This window comes from Lathamus discolor, chromosome 2 (genome assembly GCF_037157495.1).
Source record: "Lathamus discolor isolate bLatDis1 chromosome 2, bLatDis1.hap1, whole genome shotgun sequence".
NCBI lineage: Eukaryota > Metazoa > Chordata > Aves > Psittaciformes > Psittacidae > Lathamus > Lathamus discolor.
Window position 1 is genome coordinate 144,123,879 of NC_088885.1, and position 25,382 is coordinate 144,149,260.

A 25,382-nucleotide genomic window follows, 5' to 3' on the forward strand; every position below is an offset into this window, starting at 1 on the left:
TTGGAGAGATATCAATTTGATGGATGGACCACTCGGTGGATAAAGAACTGGCTGGATGGCCGCACACAAAGAGTTGTGGTCAATGGCTCTATGTCCGGCTGGAGACCAGTAACGAGTGGTGTCCCTCAGGGATCGGTGTTGTGACCGGTCTTGTTCAACATCTTCATTGCTGACATGGACAGTGGGATTGAGTGTGCCCTCAGCAAGTTTGCTGATGACACCAAGCTGTGTGGTCCGGTTGATATGCTGGAGGGAAGGGATGCCATCCAGAGGGACCTTGACATGCTTGTGAGGTGGGCTGATGCCAACCTTATGAAGTTCAACCATGCCAAGTGCAAGGTCCTACACCTGGGTGGGAGCAATCCCAGGCACAGCTACAGACTGGGCAAAGAAGAGATCCAGAGCGGCCCTGCAGAGAAGGACTTGGGGGTGCTGGTCGATGAGAAAATGAACATGAGCCGGCAGTGTGCGCTCGCAGCCCAGAAAGCCAACCGTATCCTGGGCTGCATCAAAAGGAGCATGACCAGCAGGTCGAAGGAGGTGATCCTGCCCCTCTACTCTGCTCTTGTAAGACCTCACCTGGAGTATTGTGTGCAGTTCTGGTGTCCTCAACATAAAAAGGACATGGAACTCCTGGAACAAGTCCAGAGGAGGGTCACGAGCATGATCAGGGGACTGGAGCACCTCCCGTATGAAGATAGGCTGAGAAAGTTGGGGCTGTTCAGCCTGGAGAAGAGAAGGCTGCGTGGAGACCTCATAGCAGCTTTCCAGTACCTGAAGGGGGCCTACAAGGATGCTGGGGAGCGACTCTTCGTCAGGGGCTGTAGTGACAGGACAAGGGGTAATGGGTTAAAATTTAAACAGGGGAAGTTTAGATTGGATATAAGGAGGAAATTCTTTCCTGTTAGGGTGGTGAGACAATGGAATCGGTTGGCCAGGGAGGCTGTGAATGCTCCATCCCTGGCAGTGTTCAAGGCCAGGTTGGATGAAGCCTTGTGTGGGATGGTTTAGTGTGAGGTGTCCCTGCCCATGGGAGGGGGGTTGGAACTAGATGATCTTGAGGTCCTTTCCAACCCTAACTATTCTATGATTCTATGTAGCCTTCTTTACTGAAGTTGAAGGAATCCCTCAAATCCTGCCTATTCCAAATTCAGTTAAACACCACTGTGGTTTGTAGCTTTACTTAAGTTGATGCTACAGGAAGCTTTTTAAACTTTTGGTCATTGAACAGCCTTCACAACTTCTAAACATTTTGAGAATTACCATGAAATGAAGAGGTGTTTATGTGAATCAGTCACGTAATATAAATATTATCATGATCTGCCAATTTCATCTGAGATAGTTAATTTTCTTCACAGTAGCAAGTATGCACTATATTTTGGCTTTGTGCTGAAAACAGTGTTTATAACACAGGGATGTTTTAGTCACTGCTGAGCAGCGCTTACACAAAGTCAAGGCCTTCTCTGCTCCTCACCCCACTCCAACAGTGCGTACACTAGGGGTGCACAAGAAGTTGGGAGGGGACACAGCTGTGACAGCTGACCCCAGCTGACCCAAGGGATATCACATACCATATGGCACCTTGCTCAGCATGTAATGCTGGGGGAAGAAAAAGGAAGAGGAAGACATTCAGAGCAATGGTGCTTTGTCTTCCTAAGTAACCAATACACATGGTGGAGCCTGGCTTTCCTGGAGCTGGCTCAACACCTGCCTGCCCAGGGGAAGTGATGAATAAATTCTTTGTTTTGCTTTGCTTTTGTGCTTAGCTTCTCCTTTATCTACTAAACTGCCTTTATCTCAAACCACAAAAGAGAGAGTTTTCTCACTTTCACCCTTCCAGTTGTGTCCCCCATCTCATCAGGGTGGGAAGTGAGTAAGCATCTGTGTGGTGCTTATCTGCCAGCTCAGGTTAAGCCATGACATATGAGAAGAAAGACACATTTGAGAAATGCAGAAAGTCATAAAAAAAAAACAAGTAGACTTCCTTAAACTCTTTTCATAAATCCCATAAGAGAATGTGATACTTCTCCTACTAAGATAACACGGCTTCATTTCCATTACAAACACATATTTAACAATATATTTACTGCTATCCTGTTGAATGAGTCTTTCATTAAAATGTTTTATCAGCTAAACATTTTTTTTTCAAGTATGCTTCCTCTGCAGTTGCCATCAAACATCTTAATTGCTTATGAACACAGTTCAGACCCAAGCAGAAATGCTTAAATGAAAATATTTCAGTCCAAGAAAAAAAAAAAAAAACACTCTAGGTGTTAGTTCTCTTTAAGAAGTATGTAAATTTGGAGATGGAGTAGACAAGTTAATAAGGCAATGTAAGTCACATGGCATGGAAGTAACCTTGTAATCATTTCTCTTATGTTTTGGTTTTTTTTAACCCACTAGAAAAAATAAGTATGACAGTCTTGGTCACTTTTCCTCCTTCACCTTCTGTAAATGAATAGCCGTATTCCCCCTAATGTAAAACTGCCTAAAATTAGGACAGCAGCCCAAGGGTGGAACGTCAGAGCTTATTATGGAAAGCAGTATATTCCTTTTAATGAGGGAATGAAATTCTTCCATTTATTACACCATTTTAAATGAAACACTTATGCACAATACAAGTGATCTAAAAAAGAGGCAGGGAGGAACTGGAGAAAAGACATGACTTCTTGAAGGATTTAACAGGGTTCTGGTTTCCATGGAAACCCTGACAGTGTGCTGGATAGAATCCTCCAGGAACTGGTCAAATAATGCAAGACTCTCTAATTGTCTAACAACAACTTGGTTTATGTTTTTAAGTACAACTCTTCACTTAATAGCACACTTAGATTGCCAGAGTTTTATAAAGAAAAGGGAAATAACATAACAGTAAAGTACCCTACACAGGACAAGGTAATATTTTAGGTTGACTTACACCAATTCTACATTCGCACAAAGTTTAAATATATACATATATATGCACATAATAAATAATACAGATAAGAAGCAATCAAAATTTTAAGCAGCAATATAGTACACAATATTCCAAATGACTCTGTAAAGAACATCCTAAATCTACTTGAGCTAACTGAATCTAGCCAGCTAACACTTATGGTCTCAAGACAATCTGCACAAACAATGCAGTGTTTTTTCTGTATTGAAGCTCAGAGAGAATACTCTCATTTTTATGCATTTGTGTATTTAGTAGAAGAAAACATCTGCATATACATATATGCATGTACAAAATGTTAGACTTGTTTTGTGTATGAAAAACACCCCATCACATACAGTGAACCTATAATTGCTGTCAATGGAGTTGACACACCAGCACACACCAGCTCTTCAGGCACTTGCAAATACTTGCCTGCTGCCTATCTTTTTAAGACAGACTGTCCCAAGTTGCTTTCTTTGGGGCAGCCTGTATTTCAGACTAATTTCTAGCTGGACTTTCATATTTGTCCTCATTAGCCAGCTCTGCAAAACGGTCTTCACACACTTCTCATTTCCAAATTCCACAGAAGTCTCTGGTTTGCACAGTCAAATATTTGTTCACATTAAATACTGTCAACTGTTTTCTGAGTTTTTAATCTACAGTGTGACAAAATAAATTGCATCAAAGTTTGCAACCTCTGGGGATGCTGTTACAAGACCTTGAAAATTACATGTTGACTGTTTACCTACCTGCTAGAAGAGTCTATGACTTAATCAGTTCATTTATCTTCATTTGCTATTTTTGGTTTGCTTTAGATTTTCATATAAAGCTGAAATGGTAGTTTGACAAGACGAAATGTTTGGAGGTAGCGATGACAAATGTTATACTTAGACATGAACAGTTTGTCTTCAGAACTTCTTAAATATATAGATAACGGTGGGGTGGGGCAGAGAAGAGAACCCAAAGGAAAAATGTATTTTTGTTCCAGAATTCCATTTTCTTTCCTCAATTTACAAGTTATATGACAAGTATCATTAACTCAAGGAAGTTCATTTGTTTGGGGTTTTTTTTGTTAGTTTTTAATGCTTTTACTTCTACCTTCACTTGCCACATATTGTTCTATAAATGTGTGTAATACTGATCCCCTAACTGAAAGCTCTTATCTAACAGAGGTATCTGAACACTGGCCAGTAATAAATTAATTCTGTTAACATTCCAGGAGTTGTTGGTAAGTTTCAAGCTATTCTTCATAATGGATCTAAATACTGATGGCAAAGCTTTTCACTAGCGACTTCTTGATGTGGAGCATAGCTCTTCCAGAGTGTTATGCAAATGATGGTATGGGGTTTAAGAAGGAAGACTAGAAAGACTGTAAGGGTGAAATACTGGGGATAATAGAAAAGGAAGCTTTTACTGTAATTATTTGGGCACATTTAGAAAACCTCCCAATTGTGCTCTCTATGTGCTAGCCTAGCCAGGAAACGGCTGAAGTGCATGAGTCTACCAAGCAAGCCTGCCAATTCCAGAGCTGTCAACATGCAGACTATACATTAATTTATTCTGGGACTGGAGGTCTACAGAATTACTAATTCTGTAAACCATTTCCATAGTGCTGGCACGAAGCAGATAATATGAGGTGTTGGAATTTATATCTGAGAGAGAATTATTTGGCTAACAGCAAGATCATTATAGCATCCTTGTTCAAAATGGCAGGTAGTCCTGCAAATAGCAGGGTAGATGTGAGACAAATAAATTTAATACAAAGATAATTGAAATTATTATGGTTGTAAATCTATATGCAGTGGCACAAAACAAACTGAATTAACATGCAGTGCCATGCTTAGCAGTTCAGGATACATGGCTCTTTTTGTCTGGCTGTTCTACGCACATACGAAACTTAGACCAAGCAATGTATCTAAGACTCTAGGTGGTGAGCAGAAGTTAGTATTCATAATGGAGAAACAGTCATGTAAACACCAGTGTGCTATCACAGGCTGAAGAAAATACTGCAAAACAGATTAACCTGTATTTTTCACAAGAAACAGAAACCTGAGACCGCAATTGTGCACAGACAGCAAGGCTCTACAGTACCTATGTACAGCAGAAAAGGTTTCTTGAGAGATAAATCTGTGCTCCAAATACTGTGTCAATGCACGGAGGCAAAGATAAAGAAGTTGTCCTGAGTTATTGCTCCTTCCCATCTCAACATATCTGTATTATACAGGTGTTTTACCTCAAGCTGTTTTTTACTGGTAGGTATACCTCAGGTTTCTACATTTTTATGATGTCCTAGTAGCTAATGTACTATTTAAAATATGTTTGCTAAATAATCACAGAAGTGTATGTCAGTCAAAACCAAAAATATCAGTAGGAAGCTTGCTCACAAACATGAATATTCCCTTTTGCACACTCTCAAGAGAATCACAATTCAGAGGAAAAATCAGATACCATGTTAGTTAGGCATGTGGAACCACTGATTTTAACAGTAACAGAATACTGAATGAACCAATAAAAAAGACCCTATTGAGCACCATAATCATTGCATAGCTTGAATCCTATGGAAGACTCCAAACATCCAAAAAAAAAACCAACTCATGTACCTCAAGAGACAATCCAAAATATGGAAACTGTATTCTAAAAATGGATATATTTTTACAATACAAATCTATTACACAGCACTAATCCAATGAGTTCAAATGTTAATTTTTTTTCTGTTCTAGGAACTAAGAAGAAAATAACAGTGTTCAAGGTTTTTAATATCACCTTCCTTAAAATAAAAGAATGGAAATGCAGAAAAGTTTTGGTTAAAAAATACATTCCAGCTACAGTTCTAAGACTCTCAGATGTCTGAAATGTATTTCCTTAGGGTTTTTTTTATCTCTTTAATACTGTACAAATAGATACCTAAATCAGTGTCTGTCCAAGGAAACTACTTAGTTAACCTCTGCAGGAAACTGAAGTCATACACTTACACACTACACTGCTAAAATGCAGTATGGTAGTATAATTTTCAATACAACTAAGGATGTAGAGGAAAATTTATACTGCAAAATAGAAATAACTTGTTTACAAAGGTCTTAAGCACTTGTACTTCTATGAATTTTTGAGTAGATGGGCTCACCACTGAAGAGTTACTGAAAATTATACTGAACTTTTAAAATTCTAGAAAAGCTCAGTCTTAGCTACAGTTTCTCTACTCTTACATAAAATTATGGACTTGTCATCCTGAAATATACGAAATTCAACCTAAGAATCATGGAGTGCTCTCTGGCCTGTTTGATAACCACAATTCTTTAAATAACAGTGAAAGATGATTTCATGGCAGTAATGTAATTCTTTAAATAACAGTGGTAGATGAAAAGGAACACCTGGTTTATCAAGGTTTGTTGGACAAATATATATAGTAAAATGTAACACTACTGAGACTGAAATAAAGAAAAATATTATAAACATCACTGGGGCCTGGGGGTCTTTTTCCCCTTTTTTGTTAATGAACAAACTTTAATACTGCATGTGAACAGCTGCATCAGTAAAGGAACATCCTTTTTGTTTTAATTTAGGAGAATTGCTCTTAGCACAGAGAAAGAAACGCCTTTTAACTGATACTTACAAAAGTACTAAAAGAATGGAATGATAGTAATGAGGTAGTCTCACATATATCAAAAAATCATGTATCAATGTAACATAATGTCTTTCACCTGATGATCATAAGGACATTTGCAAGTAGAACACAGCTTACTGTTAAAAATGCAAATAAAAATAAAATTAAAAAAAATATTGTCATCTATATATCACTGAAATATTCAGACACTCTTCAAGGTAGCGCCAGATGAAACAGCATCAAAAGGGGATATATGGTTGACAGAAGGCAGGATAACTGAAAAGGACTATGAACAGGTCTACCATATGTCAAATTCATATATTGGTTTTCAACTGTAGTGAAATCTGTTCATGAAAAAAAAAGACAAAAAAACAGACAAAAACCAAAACCCACGACCCTCCAGACTGTAATAAAAAATACATTTTACTGGTATGCCCACAAGAGCCATCAAACTATGCTTGAGTGTGAGGCATGCAGTGGCTGACCTTAATTTCAGGAAACAGTCTGCAGACCCAGAGAGCAAGTCATAAATTTGCAAGGTGAGGAATCAAATTCCCTTTTAAGAGGTCTTTTTAAATAGTAGAGATTTTTCTAAATATGCACATACAGCTGTTATGTATACGCGCTTTTCTTGCACAGTTAAAGCTTACCTGAATAGCTACAGTGACTATAAAAAGTGGATAATGGAGCAGCCATGCATTTATCTACAAGAATAACTAAAGCAATCATGGCTGCTTGGAACAGCTAGAAGGAGCAAACAGTGGACAAGTCACTTTGCCGACTTAGCTGCATCTTAAATGAGGCTTTGCAATTAAACAAGAAAGATGAGAGATCCTGGATTTCTTAATCCTGTACTACAAGCAATGTATACCTGCATGTTATAAGCGATGCACAACTGTGATTGTGCTTGCCATTGCATCACTGGGGGATGAGAAAAGAGAGCTGTCATTACTGTACTTTGGGCACCCAGAGCGGGCAGTTATTGATTATTCTGCTACTCATTCTTTTGCTTTCTCCCTTCAGTGAAAAACTCTTAATCCATTTTCTGAACCATTTAAACCTTAGCTCAGTAAGTATCAGACACCTGAATTTGATTTACTCAGGTTCCTGGGGTGCTAGTGATTGTTAATGGTTATAAAATTTGAACGCAGTCTTTGGTGTTCCTAGTAATGCTAACGGAACACTTTATAAAATCCTTGGTGTATGGATGATGCCTACACAACTTGGCCAAGTGACAGAAACCCTTTGAACTTTCACACACAATGAGAAGAAAATTCCCAAAATAGTTTATGAAGTTACGATCACTACTGTTATTCATAAATCACTGCTTTTCTAATCCTCTTCAGATGAACACACATATAGAACATAATTTTCATTACACATTCAGTTTGACAGAAATTAAGCACTGCCTCAGCATTTTACTTGATGCCCAAAAACGCAGGAGGACTGAATCACCAAGAATGTCTTTTTCAGTATTTGAATTAAATAAAATAGGAGTAAATGAAGAGTTAAGCCACAAAATTATTCTCATAAATGTGTGTACTTTGTTTTTTTACTTCATGTAGTTAGAAAATTGGAATCTGGCACTGCATTTTTGGCCAGCCTGGAGATTTATAGATTGCAGTAAATAAACACAATATTACTCTGGGACTTTGGCCAGGTTTGTCTACAGCTCCTGGAGGCCTTACAAGTGCTTTCTTCCATGGGCAATACAGAAAGATAAAAGCCTTGCCCATCTACCTGGAATTCAATAATTAATCTATTCTGAAAAAAAAAAAAATCCACAAAACAAACCAAAACTAATCAAGAAAGCATTCTTCATTAAGAGTGTTATTTAAAACCCAGACCATTATTTTTTAAATGGAAAATAATTATAATAGCCCTAATAGACTACATAGGTGAATAAATGGACACACTAGCATCTCAGACAGCAGAATAGTGCATACCGTAACTATGAGCTATGATCAACAAATTACAAAAATCCGTATCTATTCTTCACTAGTTGGGGCCAAACTCTTCAAAAGAAAACATGGATAAACTAAAACCAGTTTAGAGGAAATGAACAAAAATGACTTGTGATCTCAAAAGCATGACTTCTGAAGTAAGAGTGCATTACCATTATTGCAGTTAAAGAATCATAGAATCATAGAATCATAGAATAGTTAGGGCTGGAAAGGACCTCAAGATCATCTAGTTCCAACCCCCCTCCCATGGGCAGGGACACCTCTCACTAAACCATCCCACACAAGGCTTCATCCAACCTGGCCTTGAACACCGCCAGTGATGGACCATTCACAACCTCCCTGGGCAACCGATTCCAGTGTCTCACCACCCTAACAGGAAAGAATTTCCTCCTTATATCCAATCTAAACTTCCCCTGTTTAAGTTTTAACCCATTACCCCTTGTCCTGTCACTACAGTCCCTGACGAAGAGTCCCTCCCCAGCATCCCTATAGGCCCCCTTCAGGTACTGGAAGGCTGCTATGAGGTCCCCACGCAGCCTTCTCTTCTCCAAGCTGAACAGCCCCAACTTTCTCAGCCTATCTTCCTACAGGAGGTGCTCCAGTCCCCTGATCATCCTCATGGCCCTCCTCTGGACTTGTTCCAGCAGTTCCATGTCCTTTTTATGTTGAGGACACCAGAACTGCACACAATACTCCAGGTGAGGTCTTACAAGAGCAGAGTAGAGGGGCAGGATCACCTCCTTCGACCTGCTGGTCATGCTCCTTTTGATGCAGCCCAGGATACGGTTGGCTTTCTGGGCTGCGAGTGCACACTGCCGGCTCATGTTCATTTTCTCATCGACCAGCACCCCCAAGTCCTTCTCTGCAGGGCTGCTCTGAATCTCTTCTTTGCCCAATCTTTAGCTGTGCCTGGGATTGCTCCCACCCAGGTGTAGGACCTTGCACTTGTTGTGGTTGAACTTCATAAGAAGACCCAAACTAAACAAGTAAAAGGATCTTGCAACAAAGAAGAAAATAATTTGTTTCTAATACAGATATATTAGGAAGCATAAAGTCCCACGAGAACTAGAGTCTGTGGATTAGAGACTTCCTTGAGCTATTTAAATAACACTTCACATGTTTCCTGACCTTTATGCAGTGGTGTGCAACAGACTCACAGTGTGAGTTCTCTGATTGTTTTATTCTTCTCTGATCCTGATCTCCAAGCTCTGAACCATCCCATTCTGCAACCCCAACAGCAGATATACATACATCCAAGCTGCACCTTCACACACAGGCCACCACACCATCTTCTCTGCTCCTTCTCCTGAGATGTTTGTGTCCGTCCTTTACCATGCTCCAGCTATATAAGGTCTCACACCATGTCTCACTTACTCCAACAGAATCACTGTTCTCTGACTGCACGTGGAGCTGAAGTTCCTCCTGCCTAGTTTTATGCCCGGTTGACTTGAGGCAGATGCCTAGATGTCCCTTTACCTGGCTTTATCGTTTCTGACGTTCCCTGTATTCCCATCACTCTGCACCTTTTCCTTTTGATCCCGGTCCACTGCTACCTGTCTTAAATGTGGGTCAAAATGTCTGTTTCCCCTAAGAGTTAAAGTTATTTCATTTCAATACTGATATCAAACAAGGTTTCTTTTTAACTCATGGTTTACTCAAGAAGAAGAAACTGGCAACCAGCAGTCCTCAAAACAAACTTTTAAAAATTATTGTTAATCTACTGTAAAGTGGGTTTTTTTAAGTTCCCTGACACATATACAAAACACACACCTTTACAATGCGTACTGAGTTTGCACACCAAGGTGCTCATAGCAGGGAGGCTACAGAGGTGGGCTCTGTGAGAAGCTGCTGGAAGCTACCACCATGTCCAAAATAGCAAATGCCAACCAGCTCCAAGACAGACCCACCACTGGCCAAGGCTGTTGCCATCGATGGTGGTAGCACCTCTGGGATAAGATATTAAAGAAGGGGAAAAGTTACTGTGCAGGAGCAATTGCAGCTGGAGAAAGGAGTGAGAATATGTGAAACAGCCCTTCAGACAGCGCAGAAGGAGAGGCAGGAGGTGCTCCAGGCACTAGAGATTCCCCTGCAGCCCATGGTGCAGCCCATGGTGAGACAGGCTGTCCTCCTGCAGTCCATGTAGGTCCATAGAGAGCAGATACCCACCTGCAATTTGGGGAGGACCCCACACTGGAGCTGTGGGATGCCTAAAGGAGGCTGTGAGCCTGTGAGGAGCCCGCACTGGAGCAGGCTTCTGGCAGGATCTGTGGCCCCACGGAGAGAGGATCCCACATGGAGCAGGTCTGTGGCAGGAGCTGTGTCTCTGGTGGGACCCACACTGGAGCAGCCTGTTCCTGAAGGATGCACACCATGGAAGGGACCCGTGCTGGAGCAGTTCATGAAGAACTGCAGCCTGTGGGAAAGACTCACACTGGAGAAGTCCGTGGAGGACTGTCTGCTGTGGGAGCAACCCCACAATGGAGCAGGGCAGGAGTGTGAGAAGTGCTCCCCTGAGGAGGAAGGAGCGGCAGAGACAATGTGTGATGAACTGATCATAACCCCCATTCTCTGTGCTCCTTATGCCACTGAGAGACAGGAGGTAGAGAAAATCAGGAATGAAACTGAGCTGAGGAAGAAGGGCAGGGTGGGGAGACAGTGATTTTAAGATTTGGGGGTTTTCTCATTATCCTGAGATCAACCATAATCAGAATTACTTTGATTAGTAATAAATCAATTTCTCCAAGTCAAATCTGTTTTGCCCATGATGGTAAGTGGTGAATAATCTCTCCTTGTCCTTATCTCAACCTACAAGCCTTTACATTTTAGAAAATATACGAAGTATATAATGTTGGGACATAACAGCAAACTTACTTTTGTGAGAAAGTAGAAGGCTTATGGACTTAACCATAGACCATTGTCCAAATTCTTGATTAGCCAATTTGGAAATGTAATTACATAAAATTTTATACTCTTAAACCTAGACAAGGTCCAACTTGGCCTTGAATACTTTCAGGGACAGGGTATATATATTAGAAATGCTAATATTGTTAATATTAGCACAGTAAAATTAGTACATTTTAGCATGTTAGGAATATTTGATAATTCTAATATAATAAACATTCATATTTCTCTAACAATTTCCTGATATACATCAATAATGACTTAGCTTCAAATAATTCAGAAAAGTTTCACCACTATTTTGAATAATAAGAAATCTATGATCACAAGTTAAAATTCACATGGGGATTTCCTGTTCTTCAGGATTAGATACGTTTGTTCACATAAGCAGACTGTGCATTTATGTGAAATGCTCCTGACAGTGAGACCCAGATACTATCCTGATAATAACACTAATAAAATGAAACGATAGAGATAACTCCCATTATGGATTCACAAAGTTCTTCTATTGCAATAATTCAGAGCAACAAAAGGTAACATAGTGTCCTTCATTAAAAAAAGTCATTCAGGGTATTATTTTGCAGAGCTTCTGGGCCCTTCTTGAGAGCACCCACCACTCTACTTGAAAACACACATTTGCATTATACTCCTATAATGCTATTTCAATAGTAGTAGTAGTAGTCCTTTTTCATCATCCTCACCCCTCTCTCTCTCTCTCTCTCACACACACACACACACACACACACATCTTAATTAACCTCTCTAATTCTGGGGAAGCAACATTGCCATTTGTAGACCATTTACACTTTTTAATGCACCAAATATAAGACCATGGGCCTTGCTAAGGCAATGATTTATAATGTCCCAAAAAGGACCTGTGAAGCAACCTCTGAAAAACTGCTCATTCATTATTCATCTTCATGTCTTATACACAAATACATCATTCTACAAAATATTTTTGTTGGTTTTCTTTTTAGCTTTCCTTAAATAATCCAGCATGTTTTAAATCAAATCTCACACAGCTATATTGTGGCTTTTCCAAAGAACAAGTAGCAACAACTGTTTGTGTATAAGAACTGGTTCCAGATGAAAAACTGCTCAGTCCCCCATGAGATGTAATTTATTCCTGCTTTTAAGCTAGTGCACTTTGTTTTCCTCTGTGCATATTGTCAGTTCCACCAGTTAATGCACTGCATGGCACCAAGTGCTGTACTTGGACTTTTATTTCCTGCTTTGTTCTCCCCACAGCCTACAAAACCCAGTTTACAACTAAAGATGCAAAGACAGTGTCAGATTATTTAATGCTCCTATTACTAGATTGTATTTGCCACACTTTCATAAAATCATTTACCAACCTGCAGCCAAATTTCCCTGTGAAATTCTTACACTGTTGTATTAATATTTCTTGGTAGTTATGTGCAGTTCAATTATTTTTAATTTTTTTCACAATTCTGTACTATTTTATGCTATACATAAACAGATGTACTTCTTCAAGAAAGTATACTGGAGAGTCTGCAAGACTCTCAGGTATACTTTTTTTCATTTGAAGATATTCTCTGTTTTATCTGATCTAAAACTTAACTCATGTAGTTAAAATATGGACAGTCATGTATCTATGGAGTCACAGAATTATACCAGTGACTACAATTAACAACTATTCCTCTCCAGTGGGTTCTGCACACAGGAAATAGCACAATACTTCAACAGTGAGATGAATGTGCTAATATTCAAATTTGATACCCATTAGATCACTTTTTAAAAATATGAACTTATGCATATCTTAGTCCACTTTATTTGGCATAAATCCACTGACGAAGAATAAATTAAGTATACCATTCTACAAACAGGTAGAAATAAACATGGATATATATGTACAGGGGAATTAGAGAATTCCCAGACTTGGAATTTAGTAACAACCTCTTTAGTCTTTTACCTGTTGTGGCAAAATATAGAAAAATACTCAATATCCTCCCAGCTCAATAATCAAAAAAGCTGAATTGCATTTTGTCCACGTAAAAAAAATATTTTGCAGCAATATGTATAGGCAAGAGTGACAACACTTTTAGAAATATAAACATCCATTTTACCCTGGAATAGGAAAAGCTTTAAAAATAGAAAAGTTAGAATACTTCCTTTATTGTGAAAGTGTCTAATTATTATAACTTTTAATTATTTATTATAACTTTTATACATAATATTATATGTAAATGTAACATTAGCCTTAGTAAACTACTCCTAGCTTGCTGCATTATGGAGAAACTGCAAGCTGCAGCTTTATCTCAGGAATAGGTGATATGATAAAGCTGCTGTCATATTCCACTGTTGAAAACAACCTTATCAAAATTAATTTGTCAAGGAAGAAGACAATATGTAAAAACTAGTCATGGGTTGTGCACAGTATAATTGGCCACAACATAATAAATCCAACTGAGTTTTATTTTAATTATTTTTGCACTTGTAGTAAATCTAATAAAAGTTACAGTATTTTAGTGGATGCCAGAATATGCAAGTAACAGGTGGAAAACTCTGTGCATTCGAACTATGTTCCCTGAAAAACAGGACATAAAATAAAGCAATTGTTAGGTATATGCACTGATTTCACAATACAATCTAAGTAATGAAAAAGGAAGCTATTTTAGGAATAACTCTTCATTAATAAAATTTGGCCCCAAAATGTGTAACTTAAAAAAATAGTACATCAGAGTTATGCACCAAACTTAAACCATAAAAATGTAATAGGGTCTCATTTAATGGCAATACTGGTCATCCCAATGAAATTACCCTCACTGAGACATCAAACTCTAAGAATTACATTGCTAAAACACAAGCATGACCTTCTCCTGATCTCTTCATTCACAGTGAATGCAACATAAAAGATATGATCTAAAAAAAAAAATTAATCCCCAAATTTGTTTGTTCTGAAATAAAGGAGGCAGAGAACAATGACATTTACACACAGATGATCTGAATACATCTGAGCTTAACTCTGCTGACATATAAGCATGCTGTAAATTCAGAGCTTTGTTTATTTCCCATATATAAAAATGAATAAACAAACAAACAAAAATAAAATCAAAATAAATATTGAATAAATATACTTTACTGCTATTCTTGAGGGTTTTTTCTAACAAATCAGACAATAACATTTCCTAGGTCATGGCAATGAAATACTCTGTATTTCCTCAACCCAATTAATCATATTAAAATGAGCAACTAGTACAGGCATATCTAGAAGAGCCCTGGCCATCTACCAAAAACAGTAGTCACGGTGAGAAAAATGAATTCATACACATTGTCCTGGTTTCATCTGGGATACAGCTAATTGTCTTCCTAGTAGGTGGTACAGTGCTGTGTTTTGGCTTTAGTCTGAGAATAATTTGAGTAATCTCAAAATTACACACTTGTTTGTCTCGGGATCTCTGGTTTAGATGTAATGACCATTGGTAGGCAACAATAAGATATTTATCATAGCAACTCTTAAAAGACGAGTGCTTAATTGAAGAAAGTCTAAATAGCAAACAGAGAGAAAAGGATAAGTAGTTCATTAGTGGGTAATTACCTTTAGCAACCTTCTGCAGAATTCTGGTTTGGATAATTGTGCTAGCAAAATCAGGACAAATTCATTAGAATGGAAACACATAGGGCTCTGCATTAAAAGTAAAGTAAGATGGCTGGAACTAGATGATCTCCAGGTCCTTTCCAACCCTAACTGTTCTATGATTCTATGTTTCTGATATAAAACAGGGACTCATAGAAGGAACTACTGAAAACAATTAGGTGTTTTTTTTTCAATTGAACATAGACCAAAAATATCTGAATAGTAATTTGGTGCATTAAGCCTTAAGCCATTATGCCTGATGTTAAAACAAGAATCTGTCACATTCCCAGGTTACGTTTCAGTAATTTGTAACCACTACTACTGAAATATGCACCTTGCTTTTTAAAGTCTTTTATTTGTCACACTTTTAACCCTTAGATTCTTCACATTCCCTTGGAATAAAAATAAAATCTATCCAAAGTTCTACTGAAAAATGTAGTATCGAAAGCATGTGCAACACTGTGACTGTGATGACTGACTGGTAAGTGGAAGCATCAGGTTCAAGTCTTTCATCTTCTTAATTTAAGAACATAAAATTTTATGCCATTACATTTCCAAATTGGCTGATCAAGAATTTGGACAATGGTCTACAGTGAAGTCCATTAACCTCTACTTTGTTCCAAATGTAAATTCTGTGCAAGTTAATATATTCTCATCGAATCTTTTCTACTATCATCTCCACAAACAGAATTTGGATATATGCCTTGATTGTGTATCTTTAGTATTAGCTATCATTTTTTCTGAGAAGTAGGAAGGAAAAATTCAGGAGTTACAGTTTTATTAGAAAACAGTGTTATTAATAAGAATAATTTCTTATTTTCTTCAAGGTCATGAGTAGCCATGTTAAATAGCTCTAAGCCAATAGTAGGAAACAATAGAATAGTATTTCCAATTATACACATTTAATACATATAACTGCTTTTTTGAGATACTGGTTAACCAGGTTTTAACCTAAGTGAATCTTGATTTTTTTTTTTATTAATTTTAATCAGAGATTTATCAGGATGTTAATTTACATTGGAATGTTTTTGTAGCCCCTGCAAGACTGCATCAAATTTCTTGGGACAAACATAAATTTTACACTCTACAAAGCTAACCTGTGAAACCAGAAAATCACTTCAGACTTCCCTGACATTAACAGTACTTGATCAAAATATGATCTTTACTGTATTTTGTATATAATAGTGATAATTTCACCATTTCATCATCTTAGTTCCTTTCATTACTCTGCAAACATTATAGTCCCAGAAAACAGAATTCAGCCATTAAACAGGATTCCCTACTACTGCAATAATTCTAATGCAAGCAAAGTAAACAGACTCGAGCTACAATATTTGTTAGAATACAGCAGATATCCTATATAGAAATCTTAAGATATCAATTCTGACTGCGAATGAGAGGAAGCCCTCAAACTCAACAGTCTTGGTAGCTTCAGACTTCAGTTTGCTCAATATCCAAGTTAATACTCGACAAAAAGTCATGCATTAGAAAGTATTAATGTACCCAAAATTTCCATTCCAATAGTTGCAACATGTCAAACACAGACATTTCTGTCCTGCTTATTACTAGGTTTCTAGTTCTTATTTCATTACATATATTTTAAAATAGATGAGAAATATAAAAGGATAGTGACTTAAAAATGTGTAGGTGCATATGCTGATATATGCGGGAGCAAGAAATCAAAATATCTTAAAAAGCTTTTCTTTAATCACAGTCTAAAAGTTAATAATTAAAACAGATTTTAAAGTTGTACATAATAATAAATATAATATATATTCTAAAACATTCATGTAGCATTTCTCTTACCTCTACAGATAGGGACAGGGAAGTCCCACGATGCTGTATTCGCGGAGTTAGCTATGCAAGTAAGCTGAGGGTGGCCATCCAAAATATATCCAGTTACACAGCTGTATCGGATTTTGTCACCAACATCGAATCTCGTACCATACAAGATTCCCTTTGGTGGAACTCCTGGATTGCCACAGGAACTACTCTGTAATTCTGGAGAAGACATATTTTTATTACTTGTAATGTTTTTATAAATCAAAACTACTTTTCCTGAAGAATACAGAACACAAATTACGGCAAGTTTGGGCAGACAGTGTGTTTTCATGGATATTATACAACTTCTAACACGGAGAAGTCATTACTGACTCAAGTCTATTAAGTATCTGCTTATGTACCCAAATAGCCAAGGTAGAATATTACATGAAATAGAGCATAAGGATTTCCTTAAGCTACAGACATAGTGTAATATATTTTTCTTAATTGATAGCGAAGAACTCATTACATAGGAAAAGGAAACAAAGAAACTTGATATATTTCTGACTGTTAAGTTATACAACTGCAAAACAACAAACAAAATTGTAAATACAGACATGAAGGAACATTAGATTTTTAATCAACCAAAATCTGGAAGAATAAACAAAACTACTCAAGACAATGTTAGGAGAAAGTTTCAATAAACATAAGCCTGAACATGATCAGGAAGCTGTTGAATTATCTAATACATTTTAGATAACAAGGCAAAAACTGGTAAGATGTTTGGGTAACTGATTTCTGAAAAAAGTATTGGTTAATTTAATCATATAGCATAACAATATAGACTTCTATTCTAAAGTCAAGCTTAGCCATTTAGAATCCAAAACGAGTCACGGCTCTGCTGTTAGTTTCATCTCTGTGGACATTAATTAGAGTTTAGTTTTACTAGTTGGTACTCACATACCAACTGTGTACCCTTATTTATAATGTTTCAGCATTATAAATAGTTTTATTAAATATCTCCCATCATTTACTGCTGAAGTCCTTTAGTTAATGGCCGTAAGAAGACAGAATTTTTTTTGGTATAAGTGTGACCAAAAGAGATTTCATATCATCCTGAGCTCTTCAAAATTGGTACCATGTATACTCACCATCCTAATGTGAATAAGGAAGAGACAAATCAGGTAAACCTGCATTTGGATTCATAACAAATTTCCCTAATCTACAAAGTAAGGAAAAAAGATGTAAGAACAGAAGGGTATGTATGTATTGTCTTAATTTCTTTTCTTCAGTTCCATGTAACTAAATTCTTCTTCCATTTCCCTGATGTGCACATGGGTGTGTGCACACAGGAACACACACATATATAGGTATATATATAGTATGGAAAAAATTATTCAAACTGTTATAGTAGGTTTCAAATAACAATTAAAAAGGTACAAATGGTTATCAAAACAAGCAGCATGGCTCACATGATACATTACTTCCATGCAAAGAACCACCAAGAACTGGGATGTAATATTAGATTTGTGATACTAGCCATGAAAGAAAACTATGTAGCAGTTATGAAAAGAATCCAGTATAATCATATATATATGTGCTATGTATGCTATACGTGTCTATATATATACGCTGTACGTAAAATACGTATTAACAATGCGTAACTGCAAGACTTGCTGTAACAATCATGTTTGATGTGAATTTGTTAAATATGTAGATTATCTGATGCTGTTGTTGCTGATTCTTTCTCTTCTATAATAAACTCCACGGGTCTTGATTTGACTTTCATTGCCTTGAACAAGGATACAGAATAGAAGTAAAAAGATAGCCTGTCTCATCTTAGTCACTTCAAAGCTCTCCCAAGTGGCTGGCATTTTTACTACTGTTTTATCAAACTAAGTGTTCTGCCCTCAAACAAAAACCCTTCCCCTATCATCATATCTGCTTGCAAGAAGAAGGCACTGCTGAAGTTGACTCCTGTATATTTGTTCAAATTGATTGTCTTAAATCCTTTAAAGGTTTTTCAAGGCCACTCCAGTTATTATTTAACATCACAGCGTGTCAAAATAGAGGCACGAATATCATCCCGTGGATGTTGGTTATCTTATGTATCACATTATATTAACTTGAAAACTCTGCCTGTACATACTGTCTTTATTTTCAGCTGCTCCAAGAAGAATAAATCTTTCAAAGGCTTGTATTTCTGAGTGCTTTGTGAAAAGGTCACGAAAAGATTCCTTGTCCTTTGAAATGATGAATATAAAGATTAGTGATGCCTTTAACAGTCACTGCCTAAAATTGCTTGCTTTACTCTTACTGCTGTTTCATCAGGAATTACCCACAGAAGGCAATATATTCTTCTGAAATTATATTTTAAAGCACTAATTAAAAATTACCCTCCTAAAATAAAACTCATTTTTCCAGTTGCAATACAATATGACTTGTCTACAAAGAATACTTGGCATTTTCCATCAACTTTTTTAAATTATGGAAGTGGCTAGTGAGTATATGTATACTTCTAACCCTTCAAATAATTTTGTTCCTGATTAGGTAAGAAAGTAAAAAATACACCATACAATTTAAAATACATTAGTTTCTCCTTCTGAGTATTTTAACATATACAAGTACATTATTTTGAAGGAGTGTAATTCACCAAGTAACTGCCTTAGTCTTTTCTGATAGATAGCATCTATTTTCAAACTGAATGTGACACTGTACTACCAACTCCCTGCCATTTAAAGCTACTGATTGTTACCTTGAGATTGTCAGCTGCCAGGGAACACAGGAATTGCTAAACTAGATCGTAATTTTTATTCTGCTCTGCACAGATTCTTGACTTCAATGACATTCTGATATTCAGTAATGATACAAAGTGCAGAAAAGTATTTCCTTTTAAATTTGCCACACTGTAATTTGGTTGAAATTCTCCTTGTGCACGTACTCTGAAAATAAGCATAACTTAATTTTTACACCATCCTACTTTTTTTTACTTTTTTTTTTTACTGTGTATTGTTGCTCATCTTTTCAAGCAAGCAGTCCCAATTGTTTAAGTCTCTCTCCAAGTAGGAATTTTCTTTGTCATACATTTAATTGTCAGTTCTCTCTGACATGAAATCATGTGCATTATTTGCTTGCGCAAAACCAAACTGCTTTTTAAAATAAATATTTCACCTGTAAACGACATACATATTAACCCACATGACAATGAAACACTGAGGTCAAAATACCCTGCAATGCTTTTCAGTAAGTTTCTATTTCATTCATTCTTTTTAGTGTCAATGGAAATTCTTTTCAAAGACTGGGGGTAAAGTATGCCTCAGAGACTTCTGCTTAGCAGAAGTAGACACTTGTTTAAAGACCTTAAGTATCAGAAATTCAGCCACTTATAAATACTAATTAATAATCTATTCAAATTAAATTACATTAAATATCATTTCTTTGTGACAATGCTTTCAAAAATACGGCTAGGACAAGTTGGGACTCTTTTTCTCAGCATTCATTCAAATCATAATCATACATGGAAATTTCCAATTTACTTTCTTTTTATTCAGATTTTATGTCAGGATTTATTTTTTTCTAATGTTCCTGATTAAAGCAAGAGTAGCACCTCGCCTCCCTAAACTGCTTGAGCATGATATTTATAATATGATATCCAGAACAAGTATTTCCAAATGTTCCAGTAAAAAAAAATAGTGTTTGCATTGCATTCAGCTTGGTGAAAAATACCTGTATATTCTCTGCTGAAAATCAATGTTCTTCACATACTAAATCTGATTAGAAATTTAGGAACATAAAGAACTTTATTTTTAAATTACTGAACCACGCCTTTTTTACAATTTCTGTTCACAGCTATTACAAAGCATTATGGTCCTATTTTTCCCAAACTAAAGTGTGAAACACTCAATATCAACTGCATATTTGAACTACCCCAATAGAGGCTAATGTTTGGTTTATATTTTACTTTTGAAATTGAATACTCATGGTATTCCTACACTGTCCATTTGGATATTACCCTGTATTACTGCCTGGCACTAGTCCTAGGCTGCTTGTTCACTCATGCCTACTATTTCAAACAATTCTTCTGTAATTCCTCTCCCAGCCAAACCTGAGTACAGTCCAAGTAAAACTTTTAAACAAAAAGTTCAGGTTAGATATTATGAAGAAGTTCTTTACTGTGAGGGTGGTGAGGCACCAGAATGGGTTGCCCAAAGAAGTGGTGTGGAAGTGTTCAAAGGCTTTGGGCGACATGGTGTGTCCCTCCCATAGGAGGGGGGCTGGAACTCAATGATCTTAAGGTCCTTTCCAACCCTAACCATTCTATGATTCTAAGTAATATGCCATTCTAGGGACCATTCCAGTGGTCTTTTTGTACAGGGCTTGGTGTAACTGGTAATACTAGAATGCAGTTGTACACAGATATCCCTTAGAAAAGCAGCGCATATGAAGTTTTTCTTAGTGACAAGCAAGAATGCTTTGGTATTGAAGACTGATTTCAGAAGTCCTGCATTGTCCTGGGTTCAGCAGTAGCAGTCATTTTTCTCCTTCTTAGTAGCTGGTGCAGCACTGTCTTTTGACTTTCTGCCTGGGAACAGAGCTGATAACACAGATGTTTTAGTCTGGCTAAGGACTTTCTGAGCCTCATGCTCTGCCAGGGAGGAGGGAAAGCTGGGAGGAAACAGAGACAGGACACCTGACCCAAACTAGCCAAAGAGGCATCCCATACCACAGCACGTCATGCCCAGGATGTAACAGAGAGTTACCCGGAAGGGCTGGGACTGCAGGGTTGGACGAGGTATCGGTCGGTGCTCGGTCGGATGGGGTTGGGCGAGCTATCAGTCGGCTGGTGTTGAGGTGTTGTATTCATTCCTCTTGTTATTTCATTTATCATTAGTATCATTGGTGGTAGCAGTAGTGGTTTGTGTTATACCTTAGTTACTAAACTGTTCTTATCTCAACTCGTGGGAGCTGCATTCTTTTCGATTCTCCTCTCTGTCCCTCCGGGAGTAGGGGGAGGACAAGCAGAGGGGAAGTGAGAGAGCGACTGTGATTTATGGATGACTTTTGTTTAAACCACAACATGTATGTACTATGTGTGTAGAGTACTATACAACTAAAGGGTCACAAATATTAGGAAAGCTGATACATTTGTAAGAGTATGAAATTGCAAAATTCACTTGCCCAAAATTCACAAAAATCAAATCTTCTAAGGGTATAATTTAGAGCAGATAGTTTTCCAAAGGTTTTAGAAACTAAAAAAGCAACTCTGATGCATAGTTTCTACCTCATAATATTCTGCTTTTTGTCTGAAAAACATGTATTTTGTTTACTTTCTTTTCTATTCTGTTCTCATTCACATTCTCTGAATATATGAGTAAGATTTAGATTTAGAGTAAGGCCTAGATTTAGATCTAAAAGGGACTAGAAGAATTAACTGATGAGTATAGAAACAACATTATCTTCCTACACACATATTGAAATGTACATACCAATCCCACATGAATGTACGGAGTGAGAGAAACCACAAGAAAACCGAGTAGGCAACATCAGTGCAGTGAAGGAAAAAATAAAAAACTTAGTGTCTAAGTGGCAATTTAACTGCACAAATATGTATGCTTCAGAGAGCAAAGAAAGAAGCAATACAGATTTATTATTAAGAGAGATCAAATGGGAAAATATTCACTCCCCAAAAATCTAGGTCTCTCCTTTGTAGTAACTGAACAAGAAAAGTGATTATCGCTTGATTCTAACAGACCTCTCGCCTCAAGATACAAGTGCAGAACAAAGAGTCACTATTCTGAAATCCACATTTGTAGGTGGGCAAGAGGAAGTGTGAGAAAGATATTTTGGGGGGGGGGGGTCCTAAAAGGAAAATAAGGTAAAATGTGTTGTTTCTCCTTTTGTTCTTAATTGCTCTTTCTTGATAGAGAAATTTCTTTGTAATAGTAACCTCACTGAGGGTCTCTTCTCTTGACTGAAGATAATACAGCTAATTACATCGCGCAGTTTCTTAAATATCTTTTCATGAATGACATAAATTTGCTCTTTTTCTTCCCTCTGAAATGAATTTAATGCCAAAAAATGACAGAGGAACTTGATTATCTGGTGTAAAGCAACTGTTTAGCATAAGGGTGTCTTTTAAAACTGTGTCCTGAGGGAACTTCAATGCAGATGTTGACATACAGTTTGATTTTGATTATAAGTACATCAAAACAATCACCGCATTTGCCTTCTTTGCAAATAACACAAGAATGTTACTATTTATAGCTTTAAAGTCGCAAGTTATTTTCATTAGGCACAAACCATTTCAGCATTATTAGAACTGCATTAATAGAATTCTTCTACAAGCAAGGGAACAACAGCTGCAGGAACTAAAAAACCCTCCAGGATATGTGAATGAGATAAGTGATAAATGCAGTTGTGTAGTAATATTGATATAGCAAGCATGACAAACGTAATACAAGAAATGGCCCAGGGTTTGCCATACATTCCTTCACATAAAATATACTGCTTAGAATGTCTGTTTAAATCAGCCAAAGACAGAGAACAGCACTAGGGAGCTGAAAGACCATGCAAAATAAAACGGTAGTCTCTTAATTTTACCATTTAACAGTATAATCCACCACAAAGTGAAATGAACAGAAAAATGACTATGCACTTCAGTAGCAGTGGTTAAACCTGATATTTCACCATTAGACACACTTCTAAAATGTCACCTGAAGGGAATGACAAATAGGTAAAGACTGAATAGTTAGCTAGGGCAGCTCTAGAGTTAACAGCACCAGCCACCATTTAGAAATTCCACTTGACTTTGACTAAAGCTTTATCTGCAGTAAATTCTTGTACAGCTGCTGAGAGCACCAGTTAAACTGTGAGTATGACTGGAGGATAAGTTCACGTAGTGCATGGACTGAGAAAGAGCCCTGGAGACTAGATGAAGTTTTGGAATGGGTGTAGAATTGAAAGTGTCAGAGAGTGCTCCATCCACACTGTGTTCTTAAAATATTCAATGCCATGAGTATAGTCCAGAGCCTGAGGTACTGTATCTGCCACATGTGGTCATTCTTCAGTTTCCCAGGTGAAGCCTAGACAGATGCACCCTGCTTCCCATGCAATGGCTGTGTAGATACATCCGTATATGAGTCATAACAGTATTCTTCCATTCAGACTGCAGTGATTTTGAGCATGTTTTTTGGCATAGCTGTATTCTGTAGGCAGCCTGGAAGAGGCTTTCGTGATTACAGAGCTAGGATAAGTTCAGAGCCCAGGACAATCTAAAATACAATCCTAAAACCTGTACCATATCACCATTCCTTCGGCAAGATGTGTTTCTTACTATGCCTCTTAAAAGTTATACAAAATAATTTCATCTACAATTTTTGAGCATTTATGGCAAGAGTATTATATCATTCATATATATATTGTTTTTTAGATATAGCTATCATAGTATTACTTATTTTCATTCCACTGTTGCCTCAATGCCTCACCTTATTTTATCTTATGCTAGGTACTTTATAAATGTAGCATTATTCCTCACTGCCTGTCCTTACCTGGAGGATTTGCAGTAACCAAAGATACAGAAAGCTAACCGAATTTAGGAAAAGGCAGTCTGCCCACCAAAGGAGGATGTCATAGCACAGTGATAACTGTGATATCATATAAACAGTGTCTCCACACAAATTTCAAAGACAAGAATGGATATTTGTTAAAAAGAAAGCTATTAATTTTATGTATTTGTTGTATTGTCATATCTAGATTCCTACTCCAAATAGGGTTCCGTTTTGCAAAATAGGGTTCCATTTTGTTAACACAAATAATAGGAAGACATAAGGTTTTTATATTCAGGATGATAGGAATACTGAAAGTAGAGAATAGAATGAGATAAAACACATTTTGAGGAAAACTGCTGGGACTTCTTAAGAGGACTTAAGAAGAAATGTAAGAGTTGACACCTGAGCACTGATAGGAATTGCTAATTAGTGAATTGACTCTTAAAGTGTTATAAAGGCTAATCTTAACTATTTAAATGGTTTAAATGATTATAAAACTAGAGACTGGCAAGTTTTAAAAAGAAATTATGCAACATCTCTTCCAGTTTCCTGTTAGCAAAGGTCATCTGAACCAACCAGTATATAGTCTGAGGATACACACACGTCTATGGGTAATGAAACTCATGTCTGACTTATTGGATAAGGTTTCCCTGCCACTGATCTTCTCCACAAATGGGCACTACACTGCGTCATGGTTTAAGCCCAGCCATAAATCAGACCACGCAGCATCTGTCTCATTCCTCCCCTCCCCCCTACCCCCTTCCTCCCCCCCACCCCCGGAGGGATGGGGAGGAGAATCGAAAGAATGTAACTCCCAGGGGCTGAGATAAAAATGGTTTAGTGAGTAAGGTATAACACAAACCACTACTGCTACCACCAATAATAATAATGGTAAGGGAAATAACAAGGCAAGAGACCACAACAGCTCACCACCCGCCAACCGATACCCAGCCTGACCGAGCAGTGATCTAACCCTTCCGGGTAACTACCCCCAGTTCTACATCCTGGGCATGACGTGCTGTGGCTAGCCTCTTTGGCTAGTTTGGGTCAGGTGTCCTGTCTCTGCTTCCTCCCAGCTTCCCCTCCTCCCTGGCAGACCATG

At 37.4% G+C, this 25,382-nt stretch overlaps 1 protein-coding gene across 3 annotated transcripts in view; it reads right to left on the reverse strand.

Moving 5' to 3' along the window:
- CSMD3 (CUB and Sushi multiple domains 3) overlaps positions 1–25,382 on the reverse strand; it is a 614,489-nt gene that overhangs the window by 433,976 nt on the left and 155,131 nt on the right. For all 3 annotated transcript variants that reach the window (XM_065668828.1, XM_065668827.1, XM_065668826.1), the window contains exon 4: positions 16,779–16,973. In XM_065668828.1, coding sequence (XP_065524900.1) covers positions 16,779–16,973 — 195 coding nt within the window. The remainder of the gene's footprint in view (positions 1–16,778; positions 16,974–25,382) is intronic.